This window comes from Cucurbita maxima, unplaced genomic scaffold, assembly GCF_002738345.1.
Source record: "Cucurbita maxima cultivar Rimu unplaced genomic scaffold, Cmax_1.0 Cma_Scf00029, whole genome shotgun sequence".
In the NCBI taxonomy this organism is placed as follows: domain Eukaryota; kingdom Viridiplantae; phylum Streptophyta; class Magnoliopsida; order Cucurbitales; family Cucurbitaceae; genus Cucurbita; species Cucurbita maxima.
This window is the reverse complement of record NW_019272045.1, coordinates 1,938,381-1,965,992: the sequence shown is the minus strand read 5'-3', so window position 1 is coordinate 1,965,992 and position 27,612 is coordinate 1,938,381. Positions and strand designations below refer to the sequence as shown.

Here is a 27,612-nt window from a genome sequence, read left to right as displayed (position 1 = left end):
ATCCCGACTAACTCAAAACACCGTTACAATCCAATATTTGACGTTTGTAACCTTAAAATGGGTTGAGTTGGGATTATAAATATGTAACGACCCAGATCCACCGCTAGCAGATATTGTTTTTTTTTTTTTTTTTTTTCCTTTCGGGTTTCCCCTCGAGGCTTTAAAACGCGTCTGCTAGGGTGGTTTGTTCTCCTCCCCAACCAACGTGGGACATCACAATCCACCTCCCCCCCCCCATCGGGCCCAACGTCCTTGCTGACACTCTTTCCTTCTTTCGATCGATGAGGGACTGCCCCCAAATCCACCCCCTTTGGGGCCAGGATCCATATTGGCACACCGCCTCGTGTTTACCCGTGTCTACCCCCCTTCGGGGTACAACGAGAAGGTTGGCACATCGTTCGGTGTGTAGCTCTGATACCATTTGTAACAGCCCATATCCACCCTAGCAGATATTCAACCTCCCCGATCCTCTTTGGGTTTCCCCTCAAGGCTTTGCAATGCGTCTGGTAGGGAAAGGTTTTCACACCCTTATAAATGGTGGTTTGTTCTCTTCCCAACCAATTTGAGACATCACAAAATATTTAATGTTTGTAACTCCAAAACAAAGGATTGAGTTAGAATTAAGAATATTTAACGTTTGTAACCCAAAAACAAAGGGTTGAGTTAGATTATTAATATTTGATGTTTGTACCTTGAAAACAAAGGATTAAATCGGAATTAAGAATATTTAACCTCTGTAATCCGAAAACAGAGAGTTAAGTTAGATTATGAATATTTGACGTTTGTAACCCGAAAAACAGAGGATTGTGTTGGAATTAGGAATATTTGACGTTTGTAACTCAAAAACAAAGGTTGAATTAGAATTAAGAATATTTGACATTTATAACCCGAGAATAAATGATAGAGTTGGAATATATTGATAAAATATAGAGTCATACTATAACTTATAACTAATATTTTAATCAATTAAATTATCAACAATAATTTTTTTTTATTAAGCTAAAATTTAACATAAACACCCATTAAACTATTTTCTTAGTAATTAAATACAAAATAAAATAAACAAAAACTAAATATTTTGCTCCCATTAAAAAAAAAAAAAAAAAAAACAAATCTAAAAATTCCTCAATTTATACCAAATAAAATAAAATTATTTTATTTATTTATCTTTTAAAAAAATAAAAATAAAAAGAAAGAAAATAATATTTAAAATCCCAAAAAATGAGAAATTTCCCAAATTTGTAAATAGAGTTATTCTTAGAAAAGAGGGTCAGAAATCATTGACGGCGCGATTTATCCACTCCTCTCAACAACTAAGCCCGAACTCGAACACTCAACTCACTCTCCAACTCACTTTTCCCTTAAAACAATGCACAAATCCACTAAATAGTGCTTGCCTCCGCTCCCCTTGATGCGTATATATATATATATACATACATAATTTATTATATATATATATACACACATATATTTCTTCAAGACCATGCTATTTCATCGAAACCTCAAACCTTCCCCTTCCCCTATACCTTTCTTGTTCGAAATCCAAGGAAGAACAACCCAACCCCACGTAATTTTTCCACATTCCAATCAAAACCCATCTCTGAATTTCCCCCAAAATCCCTTTTGTTTCACCTTCGACCTCAGATCCATAGGTTCGAGCCCTGTTTCAATCCAAACGTTGCCCTGATTCTGTGTGGATTTGTGTTAATCTGTGCGTTTTTCAATGTGGTTTGGCGAAAGGGCGTAAGAGAAACAGGGCGTGGCTATGGCGGGTCAGGTGGTGAGAGTGAAGAGGGAGATATTGGAAGCATGCATGACGTGCCCTCTCTGTAAGAAGCTATTGAAGGAAGCTACTACTATATCTCTTTGTCTTCACACGTGTAAGTTCATCTATTTGATTTATGAAGCTGATTTTTTGTTGCATGTTTTGGTTTTTCCCTTCATGGGTTATTGTTTTTTAGTTGTTTTATGATCTGGGTTGCTGCTAATTTTGCTGCTTGTGATGGATTTTTTAAGCTTTTTTCGTTTTGATTCATGAGAACTAGTGTGGTAAATTGGGTTATTTTGTTCTTGTGTTCTTTAGATTGAACTATTCCAAAATTCTTACGTGAAATCATTCACCTTGTGGTTTTGATTCTTATTTCATGACATTTGGATCAATATCCGTGTTAGTGTTCATCTTCTGTTCTTTAATTCTTTTGTTTTTCATGGCTCTTTTGCTTGTTCTCTTTGAACAGTTTACTTCAGCTTAGTTTAGCTGAATTTGGTTGCTCTTTCTTCTATCCCCTAATTAGCTTATTTACGGATCATGTGAGAATCCTACGTTGGTTGGGGAGGAGAACGAAACACCCTTTACTTTATAAGGGTGGGGAAAGGGCGTGGAAACCTTTCCGTTTCCCTAGTAGATGCGTTTTAAAAACCTTGAGGGAAAGCTCAAAGAGGACAATATCTGCTAACGGTGAACTTGTCTGTTATAAATGGTATCAAAGCCAGACACAGGATGATATGTTTGCGAGGGGTAGACATGAGGCGGTGTGTCAGTAAGGACGCTGGCCCCGAAGGGGGGTGGATTGTGAGAATCCCACATTGGTTGGGGAGGAGAATGAAACACCCTTTGTAAAGGTGTGAAAACCTTTTCCTAGCGCGTTTTAAAAATCTTGAGGGGAAGCACGAAAGGGAAAGCCTGAAGGGGACAATATCTGTTAGCGGTAGGCTTGGGCTGTTACAAATGGTGTTAGAGCCAGACACCGGACGATGTGCCAGCGAGGAGGTTGTTCCCCGAGAAGGGGGGTAGATACGAGGTGGTGTGTTAGTAAGGACGCTGGGCCTGAAGAGGGTGGATTTGGTTGTTCTTTCACTCCTTCACATAGGCTGGATGAGAAGAAGGTCAAGCTCCTCACCGGAACCCATTTATTCTTTCCGGGCCTAAGTGAAAGTGAAGTGGTGGGCCTACCCATCCCAACCAGGGGGGTCCCACATTGATTGGTAAAAGAAACGAGTGCCAGCGAGGGCGCTGGGCCCTGAAGGGGGTGGATTGTGAGAATCTCACATTGTTGGGGAGCAGAACGAAACACCCCCTATAAGGGTGTGGAAACCTTTCCCTAGCAGGCTCGTTTTAAAAACCTTGAGGGGAAGCTTGAAAGGAAAAGCCCAAAGAGAACAGTATTTGCTAGCGGTGGGCTTGGGCTGTTACAGATCATTTGGTTACATTACAAAGACTCGAAATGATTTAGTTTTTCAGCTCACTAACTTGGTTTCAATTCATCTGCATTATACTTAAATAACGAAGTAGTGCAATTTTTGAATCTATCATGTTCTTCAACAATTCTAAACTTTCGGGATCGAACGTCTATGTATGTAACAGTCTCTGCTGTTGATTTTTTCATCAATGTTTCTGTTCTTGCTTGCTGAACATCAAGGAATTGAGAATTCTATATGGATATCTATGTTTGGAACTCTGAATATCTATCGAAAACTACTTACATGGTGCTGTAATGCATATGTTTTTAGATGATTGTGTTCATTGTTTTCTGTATTGACTTGCTGAACACTGTTGTTTCATTGAATTGTTGGCTACTAAGGCCATCTGCTACGAATGGGATCATTAGTCTTCGCTGTATCGTCGTTAATATTTTGATTTTGAAAAGTATTGGTCGTTGTACCGATGTTAAACAAGTTTCAAAATCGAAAAACAGAAGTTGATAATAATTTTTCTTAAATTTCAGATTTTATTTAAAAAATGTTGATAAATAAACTTATTTATGAAAACAGATAACAAAAACAAAAAACTTGATCAAAATGTGCTGAAGAGAAATTGCATGTGAGATCACACGTCAGTTAGAGAGGGGAACGGAGCATTCTTTACGAGGGTGTGGAAACCTTTCCCTAACAAACGCGGTTTAAAAACCTTGAGAGGAAGCCGGAAGGGGAAAGGCCAAAGAAGACAATATTTACTAGCGGTGGGCTTGGGCCGTTACAAATGGTATCAAAGTCAGACATCGGGCGGTGTGTCAACGAGGACGCTGGGCCCCGGATGGGGGTAGATTGTGAGATCTCACATCGGTTGGAGAGGGGAACAAAACATTTTTTTATAAGGGTGTGGAAACCTCTCCCTAACAGATACGGTTTAAAAACCTTGAGGGGAAAGCTCAAAGAAGACAATATTTACTAGCGGTGGGCTTAGGCCGTTACAAATGGTATCAAAGTCAAACATCGGGCGGTGTGCCAACGAGGACGCTAGGCCCCGGATGTGGGTGGATTGTGACATCCCACATCAGTTGGAGAGGGGAACAAAACATTCTTTATAAGGGTGTGGAAATCTCTCCTTAACAGACACGGTTTAAAAACCTTGAGGGGAAGCTCAAAGAGGACAATATTTGCTTGCGGTAGGCTTGGATCATTACAAATGGTATCAGAGTCTGACATCGAGCGGTGTGCCAGCAAGGACGTTGGGCCTCGAAGAGGGGTGGATTGTAAGATCCCGCATCGGTTGGAGAGGGGAACGAAGCATTCTTTATAAGGGTGTGGAAACCTCTCCCTAGCAAACGTGTTTTAAAAACCTTACAGGGAAGCCCGTAGGGGAAAGCTCAAAAAAGACAATATTTGCTGGGGGTGGGCTTGGGCGTTATAAATGGTATCAGAGTCAGACACCGGGCGGTGTGCCAGCAAGGACTTTGAGTCCCAAAGGAGGGTGAATTATGAGATCCCACATCGGTTGAAGAGGTGAACGAAGCATTAAGGGTGTGGAAACCTCTCCCTAGCAGATGCGTTTTAAAAACTTTGAGAGGAAGCCCAAAGAGAACAATATTTACTAGTGGTGGACTTGTGTCGTTACATTGCACCTCACATTCTATGTTTAGCAACATTTGTATTTGTTTGTGAATTTTATGAGTATAACATCCCATTACTTCCACAAACACATATATCAGTGGCTTTTGAAATGCTAGCTTTGTAGTGCATTAAAATGTTGGTTGCATATCAGTTTGCAGGAAATGCATTTATGAGAAGCTCTCAGATGAGGAGGTTGATTGTTGTCCTGTATGCAACATTGATCTGGGCTGTCTTCCTGTGGAGAAACTGAGGTCTGTTATTTTATTTTTTGCAGTTTCTTCTAATGACATGATTTGACAGCTCTCGAGCGTCAAGCTGTTAGGTAAAGTGCTTTGTTGGGATGAAAGAACGGTCTATGTTCCTATAAAAAATTTGTCGAGGTGTATGCTTTTGTGCTCTTCTATTTTATAAAGAGTGTTGTTGATACTATTGCCCGTGGAAGTAATAGAGTCGTGTTGCTCGGTATATTGAGGCAATTTGTTTGAGAAAGGTGTAAAAACTAGAGATGAAACGGGGACTGTGTGAGATCCCACGTCGGTTGGAGAGGAGAACGAAGCATTCTTTATAAGGGTGTGAAAACCTCTCCCTAGCAAACACGTTTTAAAAACCTTGAGAGGAAGCCCAAAGAGGACCATATCTGCTAGTGATGTACTTGGGGCGGTGTGCCAGCAAGGACGCTGGGTCTGAAAGGGGTGGATGGGGGGGGGGTCCCACACCGATTGGAGAACGGAATGAGTGCCAGTGAGGACGCTAGGCTTCAAAAGGAGGTAGATTGTGAGATCCCACATCAGTTGGAGAGGAGAATGAAACATTTTTTATAAGGGTGTGGAAATCTCTCCCTAGCATACGCGTTTTCAAAACCTTGAGGAGAAGCCAGAAAGGGAAAGCCCAAAGAGGATAATATCTGCTAGTGGTGGGCTTGGGCCGTTACAAATGGTATCAGAGCCAGACACCGGACAATGTGCCAGCGAGGAGGCTGAGCCCTGAAGGGGGGTAGACACGAGGCGGTGTGCCAACAAGTACGCTGGGTCTCAAAGGGGGGTGGATTGGGGGGTCCCACATTGATTGAAGAACGGAATAAGTTCCAGCGTCCTCGCTGGGCCTCGAAGGGGGGTGGATTGTGAGATCCCACATCGGTTGGGGAGGAGAACGAAACATTCTTTATAAGGGTGTGGAAACCTCTCTCTAACATACGCGTTTTCAAAACCTTAAAGGGAAAGCGGAAGAAAATTGTCAACTTTTTCACGGAGATGTCTTTTGGACTCGATTTCTTACTGCTAAAGTCTAGACGCGTTCTCGAGTTTCCAAAAGGCCTTTTTGGTACGAGAGCTTCAAGAAGGTCCTCGATCTAGTGTCTCCTTGGATGGGATTTCATAACGCTAAAATTTAAACGCTTTCCTTCGACTGCTCGGGCATTTAATGTTATAGCATTTAGATGAGCTCAGCTGCAACATTAGATTTGTATTTATATTTTGCAGGCCAGACCACAATTTACAAGATATCAGAGCCAAAATATTTCCTCTCAAGAGGAGAAAGATAACCGCACCCGAAGTGTCGCCCTTGGCTACGTTACCCGTGAAAAGGAAGGAGCGATCGCTATCTTCGTTGGTGGTAAACACTCCCAAAGTACCAATGCAGAGTAGTGGCTTGACTGGAAGACGATCCAAGAATGTTGCAAGAAAGGCTTCGACTTTACGAGGATGTAGTGTCGGGATCGAGGAACCGCTAAAGAAAGAAGAAGATTCAGGAGAAGAACATACACCAAGTTCCAGCTCTTCTGATTATTTGACTAAAAACGTTCGGCACAGAAGGCCCGACTCATCTTTCGCCGAGCCATCTAACAGTACAAGACACGAGGATCTTACAGTAGAAGGAAAAGCCGATCTATGGACACCCTTGAATTGTTTGGTCGAAGCTGCTAACCGAACGAAGTCAACCAAGCTAAATTTCCAAGACCCGTCAATGGCCAAACTCGAACCATCAATCGTTGCTGATGCTGATCTCAATGCACAAGAAACCAACGCAAAACCACTGTCACTTGGAGCTCCAAATTACGGACCGTGTATGCCGAAAACAAGAAATAAAGAGCACGGAAGTCACCTAAAGGCAAAGGATAACCATAATAATGGGACGACATCACTCCCAGAATCCATGAAACGTCGAAGGTTACGAGCAGTAGCTCGTAACAAGGCAGCTGCGTCTGTCGAGCTAGGCTCCACAGCACAAGCTGTGCTCGATGCGTCGGCAGATAAATGTAGAAGAAATAATTCGATTTGGTTTACATTAATCGCTTCAGAAGACAGGTAACATACCCAACCTATCAAATACATATTATTTGAGTTCTTGTTTGACTGATTTGTTCTTATAAATTTTAGGAAAGGAGGCTTTCCGTTGCCTCAAATATCAACTTCTTACTTGAGAATAAAGTAAGTTCTTCATTTATATTTTATGAATCTTATAAGAACAAATACGTTCTCGACACCGAATCTTTGCATACTTTTCTATACCGTGTAAGAACGTTAATGTTGCTACTCATCGGATTTTCGATACTCACTGATTAATATACTGTTCTAATTGTTCGTTTATTCGCTCATTACGCTACAGAGATGGGAAAATGCCTGTTTCTTCAATCCAAAAGTACCTTGTAAAGAAACTAGATCTTGAGAGTGAAGCTGAGGTATTTAAGTTCATGAGCTCGATCTCGAAGTGGTTAAGTCGAATATGTTCTTTTGATTCATGTTACTTCTCAGGTGGAAATATCGTGTCGGGGTCAGCCGGTGCTACCAACGCAGCAGCTACAAAACTTGGTCGACTTGTGGTTTCGAACAGCGTCCACGGCTAAGAAAATTCCAGCATCTGTTGGCTCGTCTGCTAAGGACTTTGTTATGGTCCTCTCGTACTGTCGGAAAGTTCATACCCCTTAACAAGGTTCTTGATCTTGTTCTTGGTTCTGTATGTCGTTTACGTCTTGGCGTAATGTTTTATGAGCATTGCATTCTGAATCCGAAGCCTTCGGGTTCGTCGTATTTACGTGAACTTGCTGAGGATTTTTATATATATCTGAATTCTTTGATTGTTTTATTTCATTGGTAAAATCATAAGCTCGATCGTGATAGGACTAACGTCGAAGTGAGTATAATTCATGGACTTGATCGTGATTATGTAATAGTCCAAGTTTATCGCTAGCAGATATTATCCGTTTTAGCTCGATTTTAAAATACGTATGCTAGGGAGAGGTTTTCACACCCTTATAAGGTCTGTTAGGGAGAGGCTTTACGGTTTTAGCTCGTTGCTCTCTCCAATCAATGTGGGATATTTCACAATTCATTCCTTTAGAGAGTCCAACATCCTCACTCGCACACCCACCCTCTTTGGTGTCTGGCTCTAAAACTATTTGTAATAGCTTAAGTCCATCGCTAGCAGATATTATCCGTTTTGGCCGTTACGTATCGCCGTCAGCTTCATGATTTTAAAACGCGTCATTAGGGAGAGGTTTCCACACCTTTTCAATGAATGCTTCGTTTTTTTTCTTTAACCAACGTGGAATATCCAACAGAGTATGACGTAATATGACATCCAAGTTAACTGGATGGGAGGAACACGTGGAAGGCAGGGATTGGATAAAAGAGGATTGAGAATAAGGAGCTGCTGTTCTCATATCCAAATTGTATGGTGCATAAACAACACTCCTCACTATCCATCACAACTTTTAAAGGGAACTGAGTGTTAAGAGCCAAACAAACCCTTCCCCTTCCCCTTCGCCACCTCTAGCACCTTCTTTCGCCGGAAAAAATGGCTTCCACTCTGCTTTCTCACTCCGGGATTACCCTCAAAGGATCACCCAAGCTTCTTCCGCCGCCACTAATGGCAGCTCACAGTGAGTTTCTTCAATTTCAAACACCATTGCCAGTATTATTTTTATTGTTCATCTTACCGGAAAACAATTTAGTTTGAATCGTGTCAAAAATAGGCAACGGAAAACACTCGCACTCTTTTAACACATATCGTAAAGATATTACTAGACACTTTGTAAAATCTACTTGTACTCTGTGCTTTGGCCAATGGTAAGGAGATTACAAGACAATCTGTGGAAACTACTTGAACTTTTTATTAACACCAATCATTAAGAGATTATAAGATACTCTGTTGAAACTAATTGGCACTCAGTGCTTTGGCCAATGGTAAACTACTTGGCACTCGGTGCTTTGGCCAATGGTAAGGAGATTACAATACACTATATAGAAACTACTTGGCACTTTACCATTGTCTTTAGATGGGAAAGCTCAACGATCCATTTATAGGAAATGCTACAACCCAACCCATTGTTCTTCTTTTAACGATGAACTACTCCGATACAACAAGTTAAAGGGACCTCTACGCTCCGTCTCCAGTGCGTAGGGCCGATCCCCATGTGCTATAGAGGGAAGACCGGAAAGTTTGTGTTAAGCAAAAAGAAAGTAGGTTTTTGTCTTGTTTAGGCATTTGGTGTCCTACAATGTGTTCGTATAATTTTTGGGTTTAAGTCTATTGAGCCAGTGATAATAGTTGTTATTCATTATCGAATAAAGAAAAAACACAGTTAGTAGAAGATCGAACTATCGACCATTGAAGGTGAAATTTTGCAGGATTATCGGTGGTGCAAAAGAGGAAGAAGGGAGGGATTAAGTGCAGGTTGGAAGAGAAGCAAGAAGTAAAGAGCTCAAAAGAAAGCATGATTTCGGGGACGGTGGCGGCCGTGGCGACGACGGTGGTGGCAATGGCGGGTCCGGCGGTGGCGCTGGTGGATGAGAGGTTGAGCACAGAAGGAACAGGGCTGCCTTTTGGTTTAAGCAACAACCTTCTGGGGTGGATTCTGGCAGGGATGTTTGGTTTCATTTGGGCTCTTTATTTTGTTTATGCTTCATCCTTGGAGGAGGATGAAGATTCTGGTTTGTCACTTTGAATCACTCATAACATTTCTTCATCAAAATTTGATTTTTATTTACTAAATTGTTAATAAACAAGCGATTATCGCTATTTTAGTCTCGTTTTTTTAATGAAACGTTATTCCTCTCGACGATGTTGACCAAAATTAGTAATGAAATAAAATGTGGGAATCACTCGAACCTGTGGGTCAGCTATAAATTAATAAGGTTCGAATTAGGGGTGTTCATGTGATTCGAGAACTCGATCAACTTAGACTATGGGAATCAATTAGGGATGTTGGTTCATGGGTTGAAATTTTTTTCGTCGGGTCAACCCGACCAACTCGAAAATAGGGTTACAATCCAACTCGACTCTACTTTTAAGATTATCATGAAGATTAAGAATATTTGACATTTGTAACTGATGTTAGTGATGCATTGTAACTTATAAATGTTTCATATTTGAGTTTTATGAGATTTTAGTTATTAATGGTTCATGGGCTCGTGTCACCAACCTGACTAACTTGAAGTTGGTACAAAAGATTTCTCTAACCGAACCCAACTCACGGCTACACATATACATAAGCTACAAATATTAAATTGTTACATAATAAATATCAATTGTTTTAGGGATTTTAAGTCTTCTTCTATATCTCGCGGACAACACACCCCTCCTCGAGTTCTCCTCACACCGCAACTAGTAGCCATCTCATCGACACACACAACCAACTCCTCGCCCTCATAGCCATCAACATCCCCTTGCACCACGTCATACGTCTACAAGTCATAACAAAAAAAAAAAAAAAATGTTGAATTGGGTTAGGTCGTGAAACAATTTTGGGTTACTTAGGTTACCAATTGAATCTCCCGAGCTTTTGTGTTGGTCCAAAAAATTTTCTCAACTTAACCTGCATATATCCTTAATCATCGTAGTCATCCGCAATTTTCATCGTTGAGAAGGTTAATTTTTATGGCAAAATTGGAATTTAAACAATAATATTTAATTATAAATAAAATAGGGTGATTTTAAACGATGTATGACATTGTAACAGGTTGAGCTTGTTCGGGTTTGTATATATCTTTAATATATCATACCGACAATCTTCGTTATTATTACCTAATCAAATTTATATTCTTAATATTATTAATTAGTTATCATCATGTATTTACATATTTATCAAATATTAAATCATGATGAAATTGATGATTATATCAAAGTTTTCTATAAAAATATGAATTAAGATTAGACTAAGTTTAAAAACTTTACTTTAAAAAAAGTAATTATAATCAATGCCCTTTCATATCATGAAAAGCCATTATTATTCATAAAATGAAGATAAGTTTTTAAGCAAGGGAACACGAGTTAGGTTAACTTGCTATTTTCATTTAAATTACGTTATATAGTTACATTGTTATGTTTGTTCGAAAATAATTTTTAAAATTTAAACAAAATATTCTTTATACGAGTGTGAAAATCTCTTCTTAGTAGACGCGTTTTAAAACCGTGAGGTTGACGGTGATACGTAATGGGTCAAATCTAACAATATCTGCTAGTAGTGAGCTTGAACGGTTATAAATGGTATTAGAGCTAGACAATGGGTGGTGTGCGAGCGAAGACGTTGGACCCCACGGGGTGAATTGTGAGATTTCACGTGGGTTGTAGTAGTCGCATTTTAAAACTTCGAGGGGAATCTCAAAAGGGAAAGCGCAAAAAAGACTAAAGAACATGACTGTCCAACCTAATTAATTATTAAATATTCGAACTTGGGAGCAAAGTAATTTTCTAACTTGCCCAATTGACGGGATAATTTATAGTATTATGAAAGTCTCGTACTTTCTTATTGTTCTTTGTTTTTAATTCAACTCGTGGGGGTAGAGATTCGAATCTCCAACGTATAGGTCGAGTGTATATCTTACCTAGTTGAGCTATACTTTGTTTTTAATTCAACTTGTAGAAGTAGATACTCGAATCTCAGACGTTTTGGTCGAGAGTATATATCTTAACTAATTGAGTATATCTTAAATAGTTCAACTATGCTCAATTTGGCTCGTATTTGTTTTAAAACACTAGCTTTGACACCATTTACAACCGCTCAAGCCTACCGCTAGCAAATACGTCTTCTTTGGGCTTTCATTTCTGGGTTTTTCTCAAGGTTTTAAAACGCTGACACTGATACCATTTGTAACGGTATAATATTGTCCTCTTTGAGCTTTCCATTCTGGGCTTTGCCTCGAGATTTTAAAACGCATCTAATAGGGAGAGGTTTCCACACCCTTACGAGGAATGGTTCACTCTCATCTCCAACCAATGTACATACTATCAACCAAAAGGTCAAAAAGTTTTCCCACGTCCCGTTTGTCAGCTAAGAAAGAAAAAAACGGTACTGAACTTTAAGAAATGTGTTCCGAAGAGAAAACATTACTGGGTGTGGTCAACATAATAATATACAGACCCTAAATAATCATAGTATGCATAATTCAAAATAAATTCAATAATTCTGTTGTATACGATGCATCGTGTACAACTATCAACCACACTATCCTGACCCGACGTGTTTTTTTATAAGGTGGGAAGTGAGCACATGGGAAGGGTACCCCAACAGCCAAAGCATGTAGTTTTAAAATGGCATTTAGGGCATACCATTACCACCCACCATCCTTGTCTAACCCAAAATACAGCATCCCATGTGGGGCCAATCCTAATCCAACGCTTCTCATTGCACCATCTTTTAATTCCTTTCCCCTAATCTCAATTCTCAGCCGTTGGATCAAAAAGGGCCTTTTGTCCTTAAAATTCAAAGACACCCTCCTTTAATTTGTGTAGCTCATTACCCAAACACCCTTACCTGCCCATGTCCCCACCTCTTACCTATTTGATTCCCCTTGCCCTTCCAATGTCCCCTCCACACTCTCCTTTTGATTCCTCCACGTATTTCAATTTCATTTCGAATTAATTAAACTTTTGGGTCGGATGGCAGATTCTTGGAATCTCAAAGTCGTATAGGCAGAATTCTCTGTATCAACCGTTCATGGAATAGCTCTCGCAAATCCAAATCACTATTCTATCTGAATGGAAGCGTTTATAGTTTACTATAGTTTAAGACATTTTTTAAGTTTGAACATGTAACAGCTCAAGCTTACTACTAATAGATATTGTTCGTTTTGACTTGTTACTATCATCATCAGCCTCACGGTTTTTAAAATATGTTTGTTAGGGAGAGATTAGCTCAAGCCCACAACTAGCAAATATTGTCTGCTTTGTCTCGTTATGTATCACTGTTAGCTTCATGGTTTTTAAAACACGTCTATTAAGAAGATATTTCTATACCCTTATAAGCAATGCTTAGTTCCCTTCTCCAACCAAAATGAAATCTCATAACTCACTCTCCTTGGGGGCCCAATGTTCTCAATGTCACATCGCCCCGTGTCTAGCTCTGATACCATTTGTAATAGCTCAAGTTCACCGCTAGTCGATATTGTCTATTTTTGTCTATCACCATCAGCCTTACAGTTTTAAAAACGTATCTGTTAGGGACACCCTTATAAGAAAATCTTCGTTCTTCTCTCCAACTGATGTGGGATCTCAAAGTTGAATTTTGTGCAAAATATAAGAATTAAAATCTTTAAAAAAAAAATCAATCATAATTTTGAGCGCGTATTTAACACGCGCCATGACCGAAAGTGGGGAAATGATAGGCATTTTGCTTTGATGGCCATCTATAAAATACATTGTAGTGTTATTTGGACCAACGCGCATTCCATTTCTCCCCTTTCCACTTTCCCGTTCGATTCCTCTGCACTTTCTGTTTGTTTCCCGAGAAAATTTAAAAAAACCCATCGGAAAATTAAGCAAAACCCATTTGAGAAAGAGAAGAAAAAATGGCGTTTGAGAAAGATCTCAACTTGGAAGCCACGGAGCTCCGACTTGGCCTGCCGGGAACCTCGCCGGACAATCAATCTTCTCCGATCAACTCCAACAAAAGAGCTTTGCCGTCCGACGACCAAAACCTGCCGGATTCCGCCCGAGAAAATAACTCCGATCCCACAAAATGCACCCCGGATAATCCGCCTCCGACCAAGTAAGCACATCACCGAAAAAAAAAAAATCCCATTCAAGTGAACTTAGAATGACAAATTTAACAGAACGGCGTTTATATTTTCAGGGCACAGGTTGTGGGGTGGCCGCCGGTAAGATCGTTCAGAAAAAATTCTTTTCAAGTGAAGAAAAAAGATGAGACGGCGGCGGTCGCGGCGGCCGGAGGAATGTTCATAAAGGTGAGCATGGATGGAGCTCCTTTTCTAAGGAAGGTTGATCTCAAGATCTATGGAGGATATCCTGAGCTTCTTCAAGCTTTGGAGAACATGTTCAAATTCTCTCTTGGTAAATTTCTAATTTTTTTTTCTTTGATCTCTAGATCTTGAAATGGAAATTTATTGAGTTTTTTTTTTTTTTTTTGTTCTTGAATGATTTTGTAGGGAAGTTTTGTGGGAGAGAAGGGTATAACGAGTCGGAATTTGTCCCGACTTATGAAGATAAAGATGGTGATTGGATGCTCGTTGGCGACGTTCCATGGGAGTAAGTTTCATATCTCTATCTATAATAAATTTTCGTGCAACTTTTTCGACTAAAACTCATGTTCTAGGATCATATTTAGCGTTCTAAAATTCGATAATCTAGGAAACATGGTCTATTCGATCAAACCCGAATTCACGAAACGAAATTTTTTAACAATATCAATCCAGTTGAGTTAGATTAGACAATCTAATTGATATATTATATTTCTCTTTAATTTCATAATTGTTTATTGATTATTTATTTTCGAGCACGATCATTTTACCGTTATTAAAGTAAAAAATTCAAACAATTCCTCCCCACTAAAAAGAGCGATTGAGAGTGGATTTCAGGTTCGATAGCGTCGATAAGGTATTAGCCCCTTACTCAACTCTTCAACATCTAGAAAAAGGCTCTATTAGTTAAGCTCTTTCGTAAAAGCACCATTGGTCGGTGGTTCCTCTCTTTTTCTCTTTTCCCCCGAACACAAAATCTTTAAACGAATCGAACCAAAATAATTTATAATTGGATTGAGAAGGATTCGTTATCTAATAAAAATTTTGTTTGTGTTTTAAATTGGGTCGAAAAATGTCCTAACTCATACAATCGAACCCATGAATTCATTATCTAATAAAAATTGTATTTCCAGCAGCCTTAAACCCATACCTTTGATTCTCGCCTTGAGCCTCAACCACTGTTTGGTTTGGATAAGCAGGCATGGATACGTGTTTGAAAATTTTACAACTAAAATAACTGAATTGGGTCGAAAAATGTCCTAACTCGATCCAATTGAACCCATGAATTCATATCTAATAAAAATTGTTTGTGTTTGAAAATTTTACGACTAAAATAATTGAATTGGGTCAAAAAAATGTCATAACCGGACCCGACCGAACCCATGAACTTCCCTAAATCTCGTTCTTTTCAACTAATTAAAGATGGGTTTATATGTAATTTTGCAGGATGTTTATGAGCTCATGCAAGAAGCTTAGAATCATGAAGGGATCAGAAGCCAAAGGATTGGGCTGTGGAGCAGTGTAAGGAAGAAAAGGATAATTGCTCTGGTTTTTGGTCATCGGAAAAGCTGTGGAACTTCATCACAGCCGCCGTGGATTTGCCGGCGGAGATCCTCCGCCGGCCGCCTCTCCGATGATGTGATCAATTTCTCGTGTAAATTTTAATGAAAAATCAGATCTTTATATTATTAGAGAGAGGCTGATGAACAAGAGACCCGAAAATAATAAGGGAATTATTATTATTATTTTTTTTGGTGATTATTCGTATTAATTTTTTTTTGGGGAAATTATGTTAATTAATTACCCAAAGAATTTGTATATTTGTATGATATAATCATCAATTCCAAGAGAAGGGTTTTTTTTTTTTTCCTTATAAAAGAATATTTAGGTGTAATCTTTTACGGTTTAAGCTATCAGATGAGTCAAGTAGTTTCTATCGTTCACGGAGTTAGAAATCATTGATCTCTACAATGATATGATATTGTCCACTTTGAACATAAGCTCTCGTGACTTTGCTTTGAACTTCCTAAGAAGGAAGGTCTCAGCCCAATGAAAAATAGTATTCTTCACTTGTAAACGCATGATCTTCCATTAAATTAACTAATGTGGAACTCTTTTACAATAATTCTCAACACACAGCATGTTGTTCTTAGCGGTTCACCTCCTCAAATGAGAATTAGTCTTTTCAATCCACAAAAACTATCCATTGGGGTTGCAAAAAAATCGAATCCATGCATAAAGTTACCATTTTCAAAGTGAACGGAAAAATGAAGAAAATTTTAAGGTTATGGTTATAGTTAGCAAAGAGGTGAAGAAATGAGAGAGATGAATATTATGTTTACTTTGGACAAAAATGGAAGATACGAATGACAATGAAGACTAAGAATTGATGTTGACAAATGAAAAACAAAGCTCAAGCGTGAGTGACCAAAACCTAACGAGTATGCCACTATTGTAATTCATGAGTTATTTTTGCAACCCGAGAGTTGTGAAACCAATGGACCAAAATGGTTCTAGGTTCATAATCCAAATCCACCCGAACTCGAACCTATATGCCAAACAAATAGTAATGCTACTTTTAAAAAGCAGATCCAACATGAAAAATATATTTATAATTAAAAAAAAATATATAAATATATATGAAATAGAGTAAATTTTTTATTATTATTAACTTAATTAAAAAAAAAATGCATGAGAAAACGTTGACCAAGAAATGCCACGTGGACAAAAAAATCAAAAGTGGGACCCACAACCCTGAAGAATGGAGGCGGAATCATAAAAATGAACGTTTTCCCTCCTTTCTTTTCTTTACCGATGAACTCTGCATCTCCCAGCACCTTCGTCTTCCTCAATTTCCCCTCGTCCAAACCCTAGCGAGCTCCCCATGGTTTCCGCATTATAGATCTCCCTCTTCGTCCCCACTCGTTGGGATACTGATTCGTCCGCCCTAACCATGGAGGCCGAGCTAGGGCAACAGACGGTCGAGTTCTCTGCACTTGTTTCCCTTGTTGCCGACGACTCATTCCTCTCCCTCAAAGAGCTTGTCGACAACGCCAAATCATCCAAAAAATCCGACGACGAGAAGAAGCGTAACATTCTCAAGTATGTCTTCAAGACTCAACAGAGGATGCTCCGCCTTTATGCCCTTGCTAAGTGGTGCCGACAGGTTTGTTTGTTATTCTTTTCATTTTTAAATTAATGCCTCTCGAATTCTCTGTGCTGCAATTTCAGTTCGAAATTGAGGATTTTTCTTTTGGAGAGTTTCGAGGTTGGTGTTGGTAGTGTTTGTCTAACTCCTGTGGTATTCACATTTAGCATTCGAGGATCGATTTTTGTTGTTTTATATTTTCTTGAATTCTCCGTAAAATGTTTTCCACATTTTGTGTGTGAAACTCTGTTATGTACTTAGTTTTATCTTTTACTTAGATACCAAGACATATGAATCCAGCAACAATGAAAAATAAATCACCTTTCATTGAAGAAATGAAAAGTTGCTTAGAATTACAAATTTGCTCAAAGGAAAGAAAAAAAAAAAAAAAAGAAAAAGAAAAAGAAAAGAAGAAGATAACAAGACTAAGGAAAAATAAAAGCATCCTAATTTAAACATATATATTAAAGAGAAAAACCAACACCAAAGAGAAGCCTTAGGTTTTTTCGTCTCAAAATGATCGAGGCAATGACTATTATTGCTTGAAAAAATCATTTTTTTGTGCTCCAACCATCATGCCAAGAATTTTTACTTTCTGATCGAGACTTAGGTTCTATGTTAATTTTCAATTTTGCACGACTGTGTGTTTTGTATCTAACTTGAATTTGGTTAAATGTTGGACTTGGTAGAGACATTTGTTAACTTAGATTTAGTCTTGTCCATGGATATGGAAGTTCGGATCATGAAAGAATGGGCAATTGTTTAGCAGTTTGTATCTCAGGGGAGTAGGAATGCTAGCAGAGGTCATTGGGGATTGGACGTCCCACAATCGGAAGGTTATTGTTCTTAAAATTGATTTTGAAAGGCCAATGATCATGTTGATCTGGCTTTTTGGACAAGGTTCTGTAGACATTAGGGATAAGAGTTGCCTCCTTTTTATTTTTATTGACATTAGGGATGTTTAGTCGCAATTAGCTCCAAATGTTAGGCCCTTCTTTTTGTATGGTCATGCTTTTATTTCTTCCTTCCCCTTAAAAGGGGGTATTAATAAAAGATCAAAAAAATTATTAGTGGCTCAATTTGCACTCAGTTGTGAGGTGGAGCACTTAGATGTGATGTTTTTTTGATGTAGAATAGTATGTAGAATGTAGACATGAGTTGATCATCCTGGTCTTTTCCATTTTGATATTTTCTTTTTCCCCTTGATTAATTGTCAGTTAAATTTAGAAGTTAATAATTTGGATAATGGGTGCATTTCTCTTCATTTTAAAATTATTTTTTGAGTTCAATAATATTTAGTGGGGAATTTGACCCTTGACCTCTTAGCGAAGGTACATGCCAATTACAGTTGAGCTAAGTTCACTTTGGCTCTTCATTTTGAAATTATGTTCCCTTCTTTTACTGTCTACCTCTTGGCTTGCCAGGTTCCGTTGATTCAATACTGGCAGCAACTTGCATCAACTTTGTCTAGTCATGATACATGTTTTTCACAAGCTGCAGACTCTTTATTCTTCATGCATGAGGGCCTACAGCAAGCTCGTGCACCTATTTATGATGTTCCATCTGCTACTGAAATTCTCCTTACAGGCACCTATGAACGTCTTCCGAAATGTGTAGAAGATATCAGTATTCAGGGAACACTGAATGAAGACCAAGAAAAGAATGCGTTAAAAAAGTTGGAGATATTAGTACGGGCTAAGTTACTGGAAGTGTCACTTCCAAAAGAAATTTCTGAAGTGAAAGTCACTGATGGTACAGCACTGCTTCGTGTAGATGGGGAATTTAAGGTTTTAGTTACTCTGGGCTACAGAGGACACTTATCATTGTGGAGGATACTGCACTTGGAGCTGCTAGTTGGAGAGAGAAGGGGACTTCTGAAACTGGAAGAAATGCACCGTTATGCTCTTGGAGATGATTTGGAACGCAGAATGGCTGCAGCTGAAAATCCATTCACTACATTATATTCAATTTTGCATGAACTTTGCATCTCACTTGTTATGGACACTGTCTTAAAGCAAGTACATTCACTTAGACAAGGAAGATGGAGAGATGCTATTCGGTTTGAGGTCATATCTGATGGTATTACTGGTGGCTCCACACAAGTGAACCCAGATGGAGAAACTGACTTATCTGGTCTTCGAACCCCGGGGTTGAAAATCATGTACTGGTTGGATTTTGATAAAAATACTGGTATTTCCGATCCAGGATCATGTCCCTTCATAAAAATTGAACCAGGACAAGATATGCAGATAAAGTGTATCCACAGCATGTTTGTCATAGATCCGTTAACCAACAAAGAAGCAAAGTTTTCTCTGGATCAAAGTTGCATTGATGTTGAAAAGTTGCTGTTGAGAGCTCTATGTTGTAACAAATATACTCGGCTTCTTGAAATTCAAAAAGAATTGAAGAAAAATGTTCAAATTTGTCAAGCGCCAGATGATGTTGTTCTTCAGCACCATGTTGATGAGCCTGATGTTGACCATAAAAAGGTTACAATTTTTTATGGTTTCGTTTCTTCATATTCCTATGGCATTTTACCGGGCAAGGGCCAGAAATGTTGAAAAATAAAGTTGTTCTGTCTAGTCTAGTTTATCATTCTCTTCTCCCATCGATTTATTTACGAAGGGAGCTTTGCTTGAATACTACTCCCTTCTCCCATCACAGCCATCCGTACAGGATGGTAATTTGTATGTTTCCAAGTGCCGATGCAGGACTATTGATCATTGGATGAGAAAATTTAATTGGTTAAAAAGTGAGAATGATGGGATCAAGGAAGAAATGGTGAAGGGTTTGCATTTGGTTGTGTATTAACATTTTATGTTTCTGGTTTTTCGCTCTTTTACTATTTTGAGAATATTTGTATTGTTTTCTTTTTCATTCGCATCTTTTATTGAGGCAAACTCGGAGGGTATATGCTTTCTTCATTGTTGGCAAAATTAATTTGCCTCAGAGTCAGTTTCATATGGTGGCATCAGTTCTTTTTGTTATTTCTTAATCCCCGTATCCCTTATTTTATTCTATTATTTTGCTAGTGAAATAGTTTGCCCATGTGCAAATCATGGTTATTTGCAATTAGGGGAGCGTGTAGGCTTTTCATCCTATATTCTCTTCCTGCTGATGGTAGGAATTTGTTGTTTACTTCTTTTGTCGCATAAGTAACATGTAATGACACCTAACTACCGCTCCTTTTTCTTTACTTTTGTTATAACGTCTATTATTCTTTGCAGAAGGATAAAGTTTGTGATCCCAGTACATATGAGGGAGAAGAAATATTGCGGGTGCGTGCTTATGGCTCATCATTTTTCACCCTCAGAATAAACACAAGGTATCCTCCTTTTAAGATGATATTAGGTAAAAGAAAGTCGTTGCTACTGTATATTAGGAGTTAGACAGATTTTCAATAATTTTTTATTAAAATTTCACGTCGAGCCACTTTCAAATAAATTGATTTTGGTAAAGTAATATTTTAGACTTCAGTAATGGTTAGTTTTATCATTCGATAAATATCAACTCCGAAATATAAAATTTAATCACTATTTTTCATTATTTGAAATAAAAAACATGTGGGTACAAAGTACAGCAATTTTTACTTTTCCATCGATTAGAGTAACTTCCCATGTCTCCATGCTTCTCCTATATTATCGGCAAATTCTAAATAGAATTTTATAATTCATAATTCATAATTCCTTGAATTGTTTATCTGTTTTTAGTGGAATTAGCGCTACCATCAATATATCTCGTTGCTAAAAAAAATTTGCATGCATTAAGGATATATGTAGATTTACGCAATAGAATAGGTAGAACTTATAGAAAATTGAAATTTTGTTTGACTAATAATAGTAAAAAGGAAGAATAAGTGAAATTTTAGCTTGAGGTTTTTGATGTACTTAGTACATTACATAGCTCTAATAACGTACCAAATAGAGGAAGAGAAGGTACAAATCTATTTCCAAATTGACAGTGAAGTTATTCAATGTACAGAAGTCAGTTGTGTATTCATATTATTTTCAATCTACACAAATGAACGATTATATCGCTAAAGAGCCTATATTTTATTTAATATTCTTTTGTGGATGGTTATGATAATAACTGTTAAAGTATTCGAAGAGTTTGTTTCTAGAATTTCTTCTATATGAATACAGTAATATTTTATGAATTGGTTGTTAAAATTGATTGAGAATTTGATCAATTCAATATTAAATAAAATAGGAGCACAATATTTATGTGAATTAATCCCAATGTTTAAGTACTATCTAAATTGTTTAGAAAAAAATATAAATGTCAATTAAGTAGTACTGTCAAGTGGGATTAAATGCAAATGATCATTTATAAGAACATAATAGTGCAAGTGTTTCTGTAGAATGTTGCCTTTTTAATATATCATAGATTTCTTTCTGTTTATTTGTCTCTTACCCACGATTTTGTTTGCAGGAATGGCCGTTTTCTTCTTCAGTCCTCGCACAATAAACTTGCACCTGCCTCACTGACAGATTGTGAAGAAGCTTTAAATCAAGGAAGTATGACTGCTACTGATGTTTTTATAAGATTGAGAAGCCGAAGTGTGCTGCATTTATTTGCATCTATTAGTAGGTTTTTGGGCCTTGAGGTATGGTTGTATGTCTTAAATTCTTTTCTAAAGAAAGAAATTCTAACCATTTTGATTGCTCCTATTTCTATATTCTTATGGTTATACCGAGCATGGGTTTTATGATAATAAAAATATAACTTTAAACATTTGCAGGCATATGAAAATGGTTTTTCTGCAGTTCGATTACCAAAAAACATTTCAAATGGTTCAGCCATGTTGCTGATGGGATTTCCAGATTGTGGGAATTCATACTTTTTGCTAATGCAGCTCGACAAGGATTTCAAGCCCCAGTTTAAATTGCTGGAGGCAAGGTCAGATCCTTCTGCCAAAGCCCATGGCCTTAGTGATCAAAGCAATGTGATCCGTGTGAAGAAAATTGACATTGATCAGATACAGATACTTGAAGACGAGCTGAACTTAAGTCTGCTTGACTGGGAAAAGCTGTTGCCCTCTTTACCAAATTCTGTCAATAACCAAACTTCTGAAAATGGTCATCTTTCTGATATTAGCCTTGATGGGTCTCGGCAGATATCTGGATATCCTCCATCCAGTTTTTCATCTCTTGTTGATGACGTGTTTGAGTTGGAGAAGGGGCCTCCCCCTGTACCTACTTTTTCTGTTTCGAACGTGTCGCAATCTTTCAATTCATCTGCATCTCATTATGGTTCTCTCTCTAATATTCATAATATAAAAGGAGTTCCTTCACCCAAGTGGGAAGTGGGTATGCAGCCATCCCAGGGTAATAATGTTGCAAAACTATCTAATATTACCTCGCACAGCACCGGTTCCTTGTATTCATCTAGCAATTTGAAGGGTCCAGTGCCTTCCTCATCCCTTGGTTCTATTTCTTCTGGTTCTGGAAGGGGTGCTGCAAGACGACTTTCAAACTCAAAATCTGAACAGGATTTAGCTTCCCTTAGATTCCCAAAAAATCCTGTTGAGGTTAGTTCTTATACTGCATTGGACGACGATCTTACAAGTATGTCAAATGATACGTCAAAGGATGGGCTGTATGCAAATAGGTCATCTCGGCTACTGTCTCCACCTCAACATGGTGGCCCTCGAATTTCTGGAAGTATAAAGCCTATTGGTTCCAGAAGTTCGCCAACTGCAGCTCCAACAGGATCTTTAAGGCCTTCTGGATCTAGCTCATCTGTTTCAACTCCCGTATGTAAGATACTTTCCCTGAGTTTCTATGGTATTGGTTGACTGCATGTAATTTAACGATTGAATCTCTGAACTTATAAAAAGTAGACGTTTTACTTTCACTTCACTAACTTGAGAGATGTATGTTTTCAGCCCAGAATCAAGATTGTTGCTCTAGTCCCGTGGATGAAAGTGGTCTGAAAAATGATTGTTCTCGGAAGCGTGCTGCTTCTGTTATGCTCAATTTAATCCCATCACTTAAAGGTATTGATGCATATAATGGACTTTCTAAGAGAAGGAAGGTCTCAGTATCAGCTATAATTAGTCCACCCTCATCACAGTTGCTTATTTCAAAAGAAATGGTCTCCAAAACTGAATCTTGTTTTGGTAACCTTATCGCTGAAGCTAATAAAGGCAGTGCACCTTCGAGTACATATGTCTCTGCTCTGCTTCATGTAATCAGGCACTGTTCAATATGTATCAAACACGCGAGACTTACTAGCCAGATGGATGCACTGGACATTCCATATGTTGAAGAAGTTGGGTTAAGAAATGCATCAACAAATATATGGTTCCGGCTTCCGTTTACCAGAGATGATTCATGGCAACATATATGCTTGCGACTTGGAAGGCCTGGGACCATGTGCTGGGATGTGAAGATACATGATCAGCACTTTAGAGATTTGTGGGAGCTTCAGAAGAAAAGCAGTACAGCTCCATGGGGACCTGATGTTCGAATAGCAAATACATCTGACAAAGACTCGCACATTAGTTATGATCCAGAAGGTGTTGTTCTCAGTTATCAATCAGTAAAGGCAGATAGCATAGAAAAGTTGGTGGCAGATATAAAAAGGCTCTCCAATGCAAGAATGTTTGCCCTTGGGATGCGGAAACTGCTTGGGGTTAGAACATGTGAGAAGCCAGAAGAAAGTAATATGACCTCAGATGTTAAAGCACCAGTTACGAAAGTTTCACCTGACACAGTGGATAAGTTATCTGAACAGATGAGGAGGGCATTTAGAATTGAAGCAGTTGGGTTAATGTGCCTGTGGTTTAGTTTTGGTTCTGGTGTGTTGGCACGTTTTGTTGTAGAGTGGGAATCAGGTAAAGAGGGTTGCACTATGCATGTTTCTCCCGATCAACTTTGGCCTCATACCAAGGTTTGTTTAACGTCCCTCGTTATTTATATATCATGTTGCATATCCTTTGCTCATTCTCTTTTAGGATTTCTTTCATTGGGTATGAATCGAATGAAAGAAGTTCCTCATATTCTATTTACAAATTAAGTCTTTCTCTCTCTCTCTCTCTCTCTACATTTAGCTACCTAAGAAATGTTAATAAATTTTCCTTTTAATCTTGGTTTAAATTTCCTTGATTTTTTCCTTTCTAATTATTTTTGCCTGCCTTAGGACTGCAATAAGAGTGTTATAATTCCACTTTATGGCTTATGGCTTTTGTTAGTGTTGCTTGTGATAAATTTGTTTGCAATGAATGTCTTACTATCAAAGTTAAACAATTTGCCGTGTGAGAAAATATCAGTCAATTTTCTTATCAATCTATATTTAAATTTCTTATTTATTTCATTTCTATTATTATTATTATTTTTCCTAAGATGGAGAAACAATTTATATGTGTTTGCATCGTTTTAAAAAATATTTTAAAGAAATTTCGTTTGCACAACGCTTCAAAAGATTTAAATCTGTCATTAATTCAAATACTGATGATCTACGTGCGTTGGTCATGTTTTCTTCAAGTCATTAGGACATGAGTTCAATATTTTGCCTAGATATATTTTCAGTTTTTATAAATATGTTAATTTGTATATATTTCTGGTGTGTACAGTTTTTAGAAGATTTTATAAATGGAGCTGAAGTTGCATCTCTTTTGGATTGTATCCGACTCACTGCTGGACCACTACATGCTCTAGCAGCTGCAACCCGACCTGCTCGAGCTGGTCCTGTTTCGACACTTCCTGTCATAGCCGCAGCTCTCTCTTCCCTTCCAAAACATGGAGGACATACACCAACTCAAAATGTTTTACCTAGCAGTTCAGGCACTATCACTGGCCAAGTGGGTAGCACTGTTTCTTCAAGCGTTGCTGGCCCTCTTGCAAATCATAGCCTTCATGGGGCTGCAATGTTAGCTGCTGCTGGACGTGGTGGGCCTGGCATTGCTCCTAGTTCATTGTTGCCAATAGATGTTTCTGTTGTGTTGCGTGGTCCGTATTGGATAAGGATAATATATCGAAAACAATTTGCAGTTGATATGCGCTGCTTTGCAGGAGATCAGGTATGGTTACAACCAGCAACGCCTGCCAAGGTCAACCCTTCAATTGGAGGGTCATTACCATGCCCACAATTTCGGCCATTTATTATGGAGCATGTTGCCCAAGAATTAAATGGTTTAGAGCCGAACTTCCCAGGTGTTCAACAAACTGTTGCACAGTCAGCCCCAAACAATCAGAATCCAAATTCAAGTTCACAGACGACAGCTGCAAATGGAAATAGACTTAGTCTTCCTGGTTCTCCTGCAATGTCTAGGGCAGGAAATCAGGTGGCTAACGTAAACCGTGTCGGAAATGCTCTGCCTGGATCTTCAAATTTGGCTTCTGTGACCTCAGGATTGCCATTAGGGAGATCACCTGGAGCAGGCGTCCCTGCACACGTGAGAGGTGAATTGAATACAGCTATTATTGGACTTGGGGATGATGGCGGGTATGGAGGAGGCTGGGTTCCTCTTGTTGCTCTTAAGAAAGTTTTGAGAGGTATCCTCAAATACCTTGGAGTTCTTTGGCTGTTTGCCCAGCTTCCTGATCTTCTGAAAGAGATCCTAGGTTCAATTTTGAGGGACAATGAAGGTGCATTGCTGAATTTGGACCCCGAGCAGCCTGCCTTACGTTTCTTCGTGGGGTAAGTGTGTTGCAGTTTTGATTCTATTTTTTTTTTTGGTTTTGCAATTTTCAAGTAGTAAAGTTAGCAAATTCACTTGTATTATCTGTTCATTTTTATTATTTTTTATATCAATATTGGATATATACATATACATATATATTTTTATAATTCGTTTCCAAACAAATTCCCCAAAATGGTGCTTTAATTCTATTAATCATAACTTTGCTTTTCTTTTGAACTGTACTCCTAAAAGTTGATCCCCGTTTTTTGCATTTCCAAATTATTTTAATGACGACGTTTTTAGCCTACATTTCTAGTCATTCATTTCATCCAATTATGTATTTTTTGTAGGGGATACGTATTTGCTGTAAGCGTTCACAGAGTTCAACTGCTTCTCCAAGTGCTTAGTGTGAAGCGTTTCCATCATCAACAGCAGCAACAACAGCAGCAAAACTCCACCACAGCACAAGAGGAATTGACACAATTAGAAATTAGTGAAATATGTGATTATTTTAGCCGTCGTGTTGCATCAGAGCCGTATGATGCTTCTCGCGTTGCATCTTTCATTACTCTTCTTACCTTGCCAATATCAGTTTTGAGGGAATTTTTGAAATTGATAGCATGGAAAAAGGGAGTGGCCCAAGCACAGGGTGGAGATATTGCTCCTGCACAGAAACCCCGCATCGAGTTGTGTCTTGAAAATCATTCTGGGTTGAGCATAGACGAGAATGCCGAAAGGTTGACATCGAAAAGCAATATCCATTATGATCGACAACACAACTCTGTCGATTTCACTCTGACAGTTGTTCTCGATCCTGCTCATATACCTCACATGAATGCAGCTGGTGGCGCGGCGTGGTTGCCATACTGTGTCTCAGTGAAGTTGAAATATTCCTTTGGTGAAAGCCCTGTTGTCTCTTTTCTGGCTATGGAAGGAAGCCACGGCGGCAGAGCATGCTGGTTGCGCGTTGATGACTGGGAAATGTGTAAACAGAAGGTGGCTCGAACAGTCGAAGTGAGTGGAAATTCAAACGGAGATGCTAGCCAAGGAAGGTTGAGAATTGTAGCAGATAATGTCCAAAGGTCATTACATGTATGCCTTCAAGGATTGAAAGAAGGAAGTGAAATAACTACAATCGCGGGTTCAACATCGTGATGAGCAAAAGTACACCGTTACTCGTTCGTTACATCAATCGATATGCAATATTTTCACATTGCCTGAGCCTTCTCCATTTACAAGTTTTGAAGTCATCGATCGAAGAAGCACATAATAACGGGAAAAGGAAGTCAATCGCAGCAACAACGAAGAAATTGTGGTATAAATTTGGCGGGACTCATAACATCAGATTTCATTGTAGGTTTGGCAACACATTGAGGTAAGTTTTGGTCTAATTAGCTGATTTAGGATTTCAGATTGATAGATGCTGCTAGTTTGAGCTGGATCCATATAAAATCATATGATATTAGGACTTATAATACGTTCTACTGTCAGCCTATTATAGCATTGGAAAATCATTTTTTTTGGCTCTGGTTTGTAGATATCACACTAATCAGGCAACTATGTAAATTTATTGTGTTACACTTGTACACCTCCGTAGCCACTCTGCCTCAGTTGCTTCAGTCCAAGTCTAGAAGATAGGTATCTTCCATGTTATAGAATGTACTCATTTTTTAAAATCTAATATCAAAGTTGTGGAAGATGCCATTAGCTCCTTTTTTACAAGTTCTTATGGAAACCATTTGATTTCCTTCACTAACCCACAGATGGAATTTGAGCTGAGACCGATATTCATATGAACTTAAAATCGAGCTATGAAGGTCTTTCGACGTGTTTCAACTTGTAGGCTTGTGATGGAACATCAGCTTCCAAATTCTATTCATTGTGAGAAAGCTTGGTATGGAGTAGATATCCATTCATCTTTGATGCTCTGCTTATTCAGTTATTTGCAGCTGTAAAATCATGGACACTATCATCTACAACCACACCGCACGACTAAGGCCATCGTTAGCAGATATTGTTTCATTTGGTCTTTCCTA

General features: G+C 38.5%; 4 protein-coding genes across 5 annotated transcripts; all 4 read left to right on the top strand.

Annotated features, from left to right (window-relative positions):
- Positions 1 to 1,309: 1,309 nt before the first annotated feature.
- On the top strand, positions 1,310 to 7,911 carry LOC111465543 (E3 ubiquitin protein ligase DRIP2-like). The gene is made up of 7 exons (XM_023109969.1): positions 1,310 to 1,652; positions 1,741 to 1,880; positions 4,982 to 5,081; positions 6,309 to 7,133; positions 7,206 to 7,256; positions 7,435 to 7,507; positions 7,581 to 7,911. Exons 2-7 carry the CDS (start codon positions 1,766 to 1,768, stop codon positions 7,752 to 7,754), a joined length of 1,338 nt encoding a protein of 445 aa, XP_022965737.1. The 5' UTR covers positions 1,310 to 1,652; positions 1,741 to 1,765; the 3' UTR covers positions 7,755 to 7,911.
- Positions 7,912 to 8,523: 612 nt separating this feature from the next.
- On the top strand, positions 8,524 to 9,886 carry LOC111465720 (photosystem II reaction center W protein, chloroplastic-like). Its single transcript, XM_023110234.1, has 2 exons — positions 8,524 to 8,707; positions 9,456 to 9,886. Exons 1-2 carry the CDS (start codon positions 8,623 to 8,625, stop codon positions 9,770 to 9,772), a joined length of 402 nt encoding a protein of 133 aa, XP_022966002.1. The 5' UTR covers positions 8,524 to 8,622; the 3' UTR covers positions 9,773 to 9,886.
- Positions 9,887 to 13,488: 3,602 nt separating this feature from the next.
- LOC111465674 (auxin-induced protein 22D-like) lies at positions 13,489 to 15,670 on the top strand. 2 transcript variants are annotated; one of them, XR_002714220.1, is made up of 5 exons: positions 13,489 to 13,813; positions 13,898 to 14,115; positions 14,211 to 14,310; positions 15,249 to 15,452; positions 15,491 to 15,670. XR_002714220.1 is itself a non-coding variant. In XM_023110181.1 (4 exons), the coding sequence occupies exons 1-4, from the start codon at positions 13,614 to 13,616 to the stop codon at positions 15,325 to 15,327; spliced, it is 597 nt and encodes a 198-aa protein (XP_022965949.1). In that variant the 5' UTR covers positions 13,489 to 13,613; the 3' UTR covers positions 15,328 to 15,669. The 2 variants fall into 2 exon arrangements, 1 of the variants encoding a protein (XP_022965949.1); XM_023110181.1 differs by having other exon boundaries at positions 15,249 to 15,669.
- A 956-nt stretch (positions 15,671 to 16,626) lies between these two features.
- LOC111465408 (mediator of RNA polymerase II transcription subunit 14-like) lies at positions 16,627 to 27,288 on the top strand. The gene is made up of 8 exons (XM_023109767.1): positions 16,627 to 16,968; positions 18,375 to 19,439; positions 20,178 to 20,275; positions 21,382 to 21,556; positions 21,692 to 22,709; positions 22,838 to 23,844; positions 24,527 to 25,593; positions 25,927 to 27,288. Exons 1-8 carry the CDS (start codon positions 16,756 to 16,758, stop codon positions 26,729 to 26,731), a joined length of 5,448 nt encoding a protein of 1,815 aa, XP_022965535.1. The 5' UTR covers positions 16,627 to 16,755; the 3' UTR covers positions 26,732 to 27,288.
- The last annotated feature ends 324 nt before the right edge of the window (positions 27,289 to 27,612 follow it).

Excerpts from the sequence above, each read along its gene's own strand:
- LOC111465543 (XM_023109969.1), top strand. The coding sequence starts at position 1,766 with ATGGCGGGTCAGGTGGTGAGAGTGAAGAGGGAGATATTGGAAGCATGC. Across the intron at positions 7,134-7,205 it reads TTAATCGCTTCAGAAGACAG|GAAAGGAGGCTTTCCGTTGC; the intron begins GTAACATACCCA and ends TATAAATTTTAG. Across the intron at positions 7,257-7,434 it reads ACTTCTTACTTGAGAATAAA|AGATGGGAAAATGCCTGTTT; the intron begins GTAAGTTCTTCA and ends ATTACGCTACAG.
- LOC111465720 (XM_023110234.1), top strand. The coding sequence starts at position 8,623 with ATGGCTTCCACTCTGCTTTCTCACTCCGGGATTACCCTCAAAGGATCA. Across the intron at positions 8,708-9,455 it reads GCCACTAATGGCAGCTCACA|GATTATCGGTGGTGCAAAAG; the intron begins GTGAGTTTCTTC and ends GAAATTTTGCAG.
- LOC111465674 (XM_023110181.1), top strand. The coding sequence starts at position 13,614 with ATGGCGTTTGAGAAAGATCTCAACTTGGAAGCCACGGAGCTCCGACTT. Across the intron at positions 13,814-13,897 it reads GATAATCCGCCTCCGACCAA|GGCACAGGTTGTGGGGTGGC; the intron begins GTAAGCACATCA and ends TTATATTTTCAG. Across the intron at positions 14,311-15,248 it reads GTTGGCGACGTTCCATGGGA|GATGTTTATGAGCTCATGCA; the intron begins GTAAGTTTCATA and ends GTAATTTTGCAG.
- LOC111465408 (XM_023109767.1), top strand. The coding sequence starts at position 16,756 with ATGGAGGCCGAGCTAGGGCAACAGACGGTCGAGTTCTCTGCACTTGTT. Across the intron at positions 19,440-20,177 it reads CTGATGTTGACCATAAAAAG|AAGGATAAAGTTTGTGATCC; the intron begins GTTACAATTTTT and ends TATTCTTTGCAG. Across the intron at positions 20,276-21,381 it reads ACCCTCAGAATAAACACAAG|GAATGGCCGTTTTCTTCTTC; the intron begins GTATCCTCCTTT and ends TTTTGTTTGCAG.